This window comes from Limulus polyphemus, unplaced genomic scaffold (assembly GCF_000517525.1).
Source record: "Limulus polyphemus unplaced genomic scaffold, Limulus_polyphemus-2.1.2 Scaffold2252, whole genome shotgun sequence".
NCBI lineage: Eukaryota > Metazoa > Arthropoda > Merostomata > Xiphosura > Limulidae > Limulus > Limulus polyphemus.
The window spans coordinates 56,301-66,054 of record NW_013667862.1 but is presented as its reverse complement, the minus strand read 5'-3'; the positions used below and the strand labels follow the sequence as shown (position 1 = coordinate 66,054).

General features: G+C 33.6%; 1 protein-coding gene across 1 annotated transcript in view; it reads left to right on the top strand.

Moving 5' to 3' along the window:
• Positions 1-9,754, top strand: part of LOC106466418 (multidrug resistance-associated protein 1-like) — a 157,213-nt gene that overhangs the window by 125,758 nt on the left and 21,701 nt on the right. Inside the window, exons 23-24 of the mRNA XM_022394417.1 lie at positions 2,067-2,232; positions 6,838-7,037. Of these exons, the coding sequence (XP_022250125.1) occupies positions 2,067-2,232; positions 6,838-7,037 (366 nt within the window). The remainder of the gene's footprint in view (positions 1-2,066; positions 2,233-6,837; positions 7,038-9,754) is intronic.

Sequence of the window (9,754 nt, the reverse complement as noted above, 5' to 3'; positions counted from 1 at the left end):
GCAGGGGGCGTGACACTAGTCTCGTGACCTCGCTGACGCAACAGTATGAATAACAAGGCCTGCAATGACAAAAAATCACAAGGGTGGTAAAAGTTATAGAAAAACAAAGTATATCCTTAAATTGGAACTAGCCATTCATGTGATTTTAACAATAATTTCACATATTTGAAGTGGTTCTTACAGCCATGAAGTTATGCATCTGCCTTTTCTTTCTCATTTTTGGTTTTGAACCTCATACGAAAAAGAGAATTAATTTCTTTAGTGTAATATATTAATAATCACTATTCAAATTTTTCGTAATTTTTTTCTTTTTCTCTTTTCACTCTAAAGACTTGATATTACTGGAAAAGTGAAACCCAAAAATTCTGTGGTGGAGAATACAGAAATATTTTGGCCTTCAGAATCACACTTACAGTTGAATGCTACATGATCTTTTTTGATTATAATTAACCATCATATTATTATTTCTCAGAATTATTTTTAAAAAAATCTTTACTTATTTCAAAGAGTGCATGAATCACTAAAATTCATCTTAGGTTTAGTCAGTGCCACACTTGGATTCCTAGCAACCAAGTTCTGAATTAATTGCTCTATTAAAAGGGGGCTAGTGTCAGCTCATGAGTTCCTTCAAGTGTTATATAAAAGTCTGAATCATTGATAAAGAAACATTTGTCGCACCTAATATATCTTAATAAATATCTATGCTTTAAATACAATTTTTGGTTACATTATATCAGATGTTAAGTTATGTTCGCCAATTGTCAATTAAAAGCTTTTACTTATACTTCTTATGAGTATAAATATATACTGTGTTGTTTTTGTTGGGTTAAAAATTCATCTACAATAGGTGTCTGTGACTTGTTGGCAATAAATCCAAAAATAAACAAACAGCACTCACTCCACTTGTTTTCAAAATAATATATATATATTTGGAACTAGTTAAATGTATGTACAACAAATTCTTTACACTATAGAGATCATAGGCATATCATAAACACTATATAGTTCTCTTCTTTTTGTCAAAAGTCTACTTATGTTTATTCGTTGCTTTAGAATTTCGTTTGACAAGCCAAACTATTTTTCTCTATTACTATTGCCAAATTGAGTATAGTTCGCTTACTTTATCATCAAGTTACCATAGTTGTATCCTATACTTCTAAAATCATCTGCTCCTTTTTCTTTCTTTGTATTTCCGAGAATCTTCCGTCTGTTTGTCAAAGTCCACTGAGGCTAGTTCAATTACTTTAGAACTCTCTGTGATGAAGTAAACTATTCTTCTTATCTCTTGCAACACCGTTAGTCTCACTCTAATATATCATCTGTTAGGCCTTCCACTCCTATGACGATTAACTTTTCATTTAATTTTTCTTTGGCTAAATTCCTTCTTGTAACTTTACTTCTTATCTGCTCTGTCTTTGTGTGTCTGTCTACTTTTCTCACTCATCTCACACTATTTATATGTTTATTACTTAATCGTCTGCTCGCTATGCCCTCGACATCAATAAATTTCATGCAATGTTTAATAATCTCAACATCAATGAGTTACAAACACAACATACAACTCTTTCCAGTTTGCATAACTAAACTTGACATAACATTTACTTTAAAATAATTGCTTCTAACTCTCTTGTTATGAACAAAACTAAACAATCGTAAAATATTCACTCACAAAATAAATAAATTAATAATATCTACACTAAACAGTCTTTTATCATGACACATTAATGTTTTGAATGTAGTAGTCTTGAAATGTTTAAGCAAAAAATATTTTCAGATTTTTATAATCTTGTATAGAATAAGGTGTTTTTCAATTTTATAATGGTAAATGGCATTCTGTGAGTGTAAGTGTAATTGTTTTATGCACTGGTTACATGTACAGTTGTGTTGCTTTCATATTTTTCAATTACATTTATATTACATTAAACATTAGTAAGGGTTTAATGAAACGTTTGTTTATTATTGATTTTGATGTGCTATCATAACACAGATTTAGTTGAATAAGTGTTTTTTCAGCTGATATTATGTATTAAATTCACATATCTTTAAAACAACTGTTTTTCTTGCAGGTGTGGTAAAGATATTGATGTTGTAGACACCCAAATCCCCATCAGTTTCAAAGGTTTCACAGACTACCTGTTTGCTTTAATTGGAATATTTGCAGTTATATCTATGACAAATCCCTTCTTTATAGTAGCTTTAATTCCAATTGGCATTCTTTACTACTTTATTCAGGTATTTGATGGTTTGATTTATTTTATTTATCATTCATTTTCTGTAATTCAAGCTTTCTATTCTTCTGGTATAATCACTTCTTGTTTGACACTGTTTTATTTCTCTCACACCTGGAAATAGTTTGAAGTTCAAGATTTTCATAAAAGTCTCAAATATTTCATTAAAGTAATTGTTTTCATGAGGATTACAGTGAAGTTTAAGGTAGGCTTTGGTCAAGAAAATTATATATTTTATTTAACTGATAGGCTGAAAATTTTGAAATAAAAATTTGCATATGAGAAATAACACATAAGTGGCTCAGTCTTAACTTGAATAATGAATTGAATTTGAAATTTATTTGTTTTTGGATTACGTAATAAAACTTATATATATATGTTACCTAAATGTTGCAAAAAGTATGATGTTATTCTAGATTTAACAGATTTTTTAGATTATTTTACGTTAAAGTATAAATACTTCTAATATTATTAGTGAGTAATAACTATGTGCAATACTTAATTTACAAGTTGCATAATATTTATGTTTTACATATCACTATCTTATTTTTACTTTTCAGTTTAAATACTTCAATAATATTATTTTCATTAATGACAAATATTACCTGAATAAAATACTCTCTGTACAAATAATTATATTCATTCCCCGAGTGCTTGGTTTTTCAGGTTTTTGGCAAGAAGTGAATTAATGACATCTTAAATGCAGTTTCCCACAAGTTCAATTCCTGTTAATATGCAAAACTTAAACATGAGAATTCTCCATTAGCCTTTGGTTCATTCCTTTACAGTACTGTAGTGACCTCTAGTTTTAAGTTTACTGAGCTGTAAGTTATACAGAAGGTTTATAGATTTATAGGTAAAAATTTCAAGTTAGTTCAAGAAAAAGTCCTTTTTAAAGAATTAATATTAATATAAATTGAGTAGGATAATGGTTATGAATGGTAAAATATTGATAATTTAAGCAATTAATTTCATGAATAATGTCCAAGTTCTTCAGCATCCTTAGAAGAGATATAAAAAACACATGTCACAAAACTGGAAATAAAGATTTTATTGCTTGAATTTTACTTTCGTATTGGATCTAATTGTTTGTCAATTTGCTATTTGAAGAGTAGAAAGTTAAATGTGGAGTTGTTACAAACTGACTAAAACGTGTACATCAAATTAGTAAAATTTAAATAGATATTACTTTTGTCTGTTTCTATGTGTAAAAGTCTATTAAAAGTCTAATTTAATATTAATCAAGATTTCAACTATTTCTTCTGAAACAAATACTCACTACCATACACAGATAGCTATTTTCCTTTTGAAGCCCCGCATACCTGTCTGAAAGACTTGCATGCCACCAGCTTTATTAGACTTCTACCTAAATTCATTTGTGTTCACATGAACTTGTGCTACTAAATGATGACGTATCATGCAACAAATCCCCATCAATAGGAGTGCAACATATGTCCTTGCTCAAATCCTTCGTCTACATTTACATGCAATAATCCTCATTCTTTTCATTAGCATAGTTATGTCAAGATGCATAAATGTTTGCTGAGAACTGGTCAAAGAACTCTGTTCTCAACTTACTTTGATTGAGTTCAAAGATAATCATCTTAATCATGTTAATTCTATCTTCAACTGATGTGGGTGAAAATGTTACTCACACTGATCAAATGGCCAACAATTCTGGAAGTTCTTTATGTGTAGTGGGGTCCTTCTACTTCTTTCCCTACCACACAACTCCCTTCCCCTGCAGAATCTGATGAGGATAATTGTGAAATGTTTTTTTTCCACTTCTATACTTTGCTTAGGTACTTCCATGCCTTCTGAAGAACAACGTCAATCTTTTTCAGATTTCGAGAACCTCATTACCCAGGTGTTTTGTATTCTTTCTCTGTCTCCCATAACCTAGAGCACCTAGGTTCTCTCATAAATAACCCTTCCCCTAGCGATTTATTTTCACCCTCCCCTGATATTACTGTCCATGCCAACTCATTTTTCAATCAACTTCACTCACATAACCTCATGCCTCGTCCCCTCATTTGACTGATTCCTATCTCCTTCCATATAGTCACTTTCCCTTTCCTTAACACCCAACATTTGAAGTCTCTTTTGCCAGATTTGGGAGGATTCTTTGTCAGCTGTCTCCCTATCTAGCCTCTAATTTTCTGGATTTCTAGTCTTCCTTAGGTACCTGTCACCTCTTAACCTTATAATAGAAGTGCCTTACCATTCCCCTGATGAATTTTCTGGGGACACTAGAGTGCTCCTCTTCTTTTTCAGTTCCCATTCTACTTCCTCTGCCCGTTCTCTTCTCACTTGGCTCCTTTGTTGTTGGGACCTCTTGGGAAGGGATAACCTTCTTTCAAAAGTACGATTACCTTCCTCTGAGATCTTTGTTTTGCCTTCTTTCTCTACCATAAAGTCTTTGGTTGGATTCCTGATTATCTCAAATCATGAGTTGAAGCTACCTGCCATCAATCTTCCCTTTTCTCCTTAGTCTCGTGCTTGTCCCAATCACATTTTTCCACACCTGTCTCTCACCCTAACCCTCCTTCCTCACACGTTCCCACCCATCCTTTTCACTTTCCTAATGCACTTTTCTTTATTGCCTCATCAAAGAATGGGAATTCTTGCTCGTGGATGTAGAGGGAAGATTTGCACAAGGAGATGTGTTGCACTCCTATTGGTAGAGGGTTTTGCTGCATGATCTATCATCAAGTAGTAGTAGTGCAAATTCACAAGAGGACACATGAATTTAGGTAAGAGTTTCACAAGGCTGGTAGTATGAGAGTCTTTCAGACAGATATGCACAACTTCAAGAGGAAAATAGCTATCTGTGTATGGAGTTGAGTATCTATTGGAAATGCCTTTTCAAGTAATGACAACTGTATGTTTAATGGATTTTTAGTGTATTTAAATTGAATAAATTAGTGAATAATTTACCTATATGGATGGTAGAGAATTGACTTGCTTTTGAGCCTTGGCCAATAAACCACTCAGGATACTGAAGGTCTGAAAGAAGTTTTAAGTTAAATCTTTAAAAGAAGAACAGAAATAAGACTGAAAAGACAATTTGTGGGTTATTAGTTGGATTTTGGTAATTTCTAGAGTGAACAAAGTATGAAAGTGAGAATGTGTGATGAAGAAGAACTATAGATTGTTTGTGTATAATTCATTGCTAAGAATACCTGTCAGAATCAGCAGATTGATAGTGAAGTCATGTAAGGTGAGGTAGAGTGTAGATGATGCATTTCACTGGTTTGTGGCCTGATGCTTTGCAATTAATTAATTGCTTTAATAGTAAAATTGGGGATTTCATCCCTGCAACAAGCACCATACAAATACCTATTGTGCAGTTTTTGATTCACAAACAGCTCCCCAGTGGCTCACCAGTAAGTTGATACTTGTTCCCATTGTTTAGCTTCATGATTAAACACAAACATGCTGAAAACAAATAAACAGTAATAATAAAATGTAAGTACAGCTAAATCTCTGATAATGGAGTTCAGTTTAGTATTTATTGATTTCTGAGAGTTTGATAGTTTTGTTTGAGTACTACTGTTTTGAGCTATTGTCCAAAGTTCAGTATCCTTAACTATTTTGTTTGCCTCATATATATGTCTTTTGATTGTATTCAGAATTAAAGTGTGATGATGATTTGAGATAAGAGAAAAAAGATATTTAGTTTGAACTTTTAAATTTACAGCATATTAGACAAAAAATGTTGATATATAATTTACAAACCAATGAAAGAGCCTGACAGCTGGGAGAAATGTTAAAAAAATATTTTATATGAACAAGTGTTGTATTTTTTTATCATTAAAGTTCATATAATTTCTACAAAGTAAATTTCAGTTTTTGTTCACGTCTTGTAAATGAATTTCTTTCTGTGTGTGTAGAAGTTACTGTTTTCCTTTCTTTGGCTTCAAGGAGTTTAAATATATAATATAATTTCATTCTGTAAATAATAATTTCAGCTTTAAACTCAACATTAATATTTGACATACAAAATTTTATACCTGTCAATTAGAAGCCTTTTTTGTATATTCTCTAGCTTTGATTGGCTCAGTATGATAGTTCAAGTCTTATATTCATTCATAATGTTATTGATGATTCAGAATAATGTACATCACCCATTTGTCTTTAATCACAAAAGTGGGTGTGGGCTAGTAGTCAGTGTGCTGAGCTGTGATTCAATAAGTCCAAGGTTTAAACTGTGAGGCATTATAGTGATAGTCATTCCCACTATACAGTTAGAAGCATAGCTGTATAGGAAGTGACTGCTGCTGACAGTTCACCCTCCCTGTGACCAGCACTTATGAGTCTAAGTTAGGGAAAGTTATGCCTCATTGTGGGGTTTCTGACCTAGCATTTTACGTGCCACATCAGGTGTTTTTCAGATTGAAAGTATCAGATACTTTCATCATATTATTTTATAAGTTTTTGCTTTAAAGAATATATAAGTTGTTAATAACACAAGCTACCCATATCCAAACTCAGTATCAAAATTAGGTAGTACTGTTGTGTATGTGGGATATTCACTGGAAAATATGCATTTGCACTGATGGCATTTCACTGTTCAAAGATTACTGCTACATACTTTATTTCATTTCAGAAACTGTATTTGGCAATTTCTCGCCAGTTAAAACGTCTTGAGTCAGTCACCAGATCTCCAGTTTATAACAACTTCTCAGAAACTATAAGTGGGGTTTGTAGCATCAGAGCATATCAAGCTCAGAAGTACTTTATTAAGATTAGTGAGGACCGAGTGGATATCAACAACAACTGTTATTTTATGAGCATGATAACTAACAGGTAGAGTACTTTTAACTACATACCTGATTCTTAAATTTCCATTGTATATATTAATATGTATTTGAAAACTAGCATGGTATTATTCATTTTCTAATGTAGAAAAATCTATACAAATTTATATACTATTGTAATTTAATTTGTAAAACTTCAACAGTAAACATTTTTATTACTTTTCTGAATTGCTATATCCTTCCCTTTGCTGTACTTCTTTTCTCAGATCCTTAGTTGTATAATACACTAAAGGTGACTTTTAAGTACTTGTGATTAGTTTTATTTACTGCTTTACAACCAAATTACATAGATTTTAGTAGGACTAATCATTTGTCATAGAAGAAATTATGTTTTTCACGCTTGAATTTTCCAACTATATTTTGTCTAACTTGGGTTTATGATTGAACTACCTCATTTTAAACTTTCTAAATAATTTTAACCCAGCAATAAGTCCCATTTTATTTTTTAGATCTTTATTTATACTTTGTGTCTACTTGGTATTCCAAAGTTTGGCCACACAGTCACATGACCACTACAACAACAAATTGCTTTGTGGATGTAGTGTTTGAGACATATGTAGTGACTTGCAGTACCATTAAATTTCGTTTCCAAGAAAGGTGATACAATAAATTTTTTTAAAACAAATAGAACAATTCTAGAAAAAATTTCTCTTTCCTGAACTTTTTTTTAGGGGGGGGGGATGCTAAAGCCAAAATCCTGTTAACAATTACTGCTAACACACCTTTAATGCAATGACAGTCTAAATGTTACCTGTCTTACTTATGGGTTTTCTTCATTCATCTTGTTTGCTCGATGCTGATTGGGGTTCTGGATTGATTGGTCCCACCTCAATCACTTCTTTGGGTTTGGATTGTGATTCGATTGTCCTTGACTCCTTCTTCCCATCATCATTTCCTAGTGTCTTCACTCTGATCATCCATCTTCCCTTTTTCATGCGTGTCTACCCTGCCATCCATTGAAGGTACTTTGTATGTCAAGCACTGGGTCTCCATCTCGTACATTCATCTCCCATTCTCTGCTTTGGGTAGCTGTTTCTTCCTTATCTGGGTACCTTCATCCACCTGTTGCTATCCTTCACTCTTTCATGAGATTTTGACTAGGTAAGTTACCTTTTAATGTATATACCTCTTCTTTTTCAGGGGCATGTCCCTTTTTTTCTTTCTGGATCCCACTCTATGGCAAGTGGTGCCTGACCAGGTATTCTTTAACCATTCAAATCTGCACTGTAAGACTATGGCCACGTAACACATACTGCAGAGATAGGGTGTTCCACAAGATTGCTTGTAGGTTTATCCTCACAATAGCTTTGCTTCATACGTTTGCCCATCCTGGACTGTACTTACCTATGGACTACATGGGTAAAGCAGATGGGGATAGCTTCCCATCCCTGCCATGCCTTGTATTGAATACATCAGTATGGTCTGCTTTTCAAAATAGGGTTTTGGGGTCACATATTGCACTGTCTCAGGTGTTGTCATTCCTCCGGACTCTCTACCATGCTTTCTCCCCCCTTTTTTCTGGTGGAGTTGGAGAGTCCTTACCACTTTCCAGTTCCAAGCCACTGGGATGGTGGACTGTGGAGGCATCCTCCTGTATGTGTTAATGAAACACAAATAATATATATAAATGAATATAAAACCATTCATTTGAGAGTAAGGAAGTGGTGTTCTGCTGGTGTAGATGACGAGATATCCTCCACTATATAACATGGGAGTGAGCTGTCATAATGGTAGTTCATCCCTTCGATTGGGATCCCTCATCCACCCCCCACGTGGATGTCAATTTCAAGCAGCATGGGTTTAGGATGTAGTTGACTTGCCATGTATGGTCTATCACACCCTAGCCACTCTACACCTATAATCCTTTAATCTTACCCACGTTTATGTTTTCTGGGATTGAGTTTAATAAATAATGTCTGATTCAGATCACTATTCTGCCATAGTTATCTCCCATTTGGATGTGCTCTTTCATCTTTCTGCCCATATGTGTGACATTTTTCCACAATGGGTGAAAAGTATGCCTGGTTCAGAAGTGGTGCGGTCTCACACATATGATCTTCGACTACAAATATCTCCCTATGGGGAGTGTCCTTCTGATGCTTCTTTTTTTCCCTCACACTGGTCCCTTCACATATACAATGTGGGATTCTAGCTATTTATGTGAGAGGAGGTAATGTACCGTATTGGAAGTTATAATTTTCCTATACTGAAAATGCATTTCCGATGGGTACTTACCTCCGCTCACCCTTCCTCTTCACTGAAATCCGGCACTTCCATTTTCTGCCAACACTCAAAGTGATAGTTCGATAGAATTGAATAGAGGGAGTCAGTAGTGTGTGTCACACTCTTATTAGTGGAGGGTTGTCGCATGATAATTTGTATGCAAGACACAATGGAATTATTCAATTCCAAATGGGTGGGAGTTTCAAGGCATGTGGTGTGTGCAAAAAAAGTTTTTGGATATAGAGGGCAGCACTGTAGGAGAATAGCTATTTCTGTGAGAGGGGTAAGTACCTATCACAAATATATTTTCAGTATAGGAAAATTATAACATTTTTTTTCTCCATTTCTAACCATGGCTTGCACAATTTCTTATGAAAAAATTTTGACACAGGATTTATGTACAGCATAATCAAATATCTTGTTAGAACATAAAGTTTAAAAATTAATTTGATACACACTTATACAGGCTCATTTAAGAAAGAT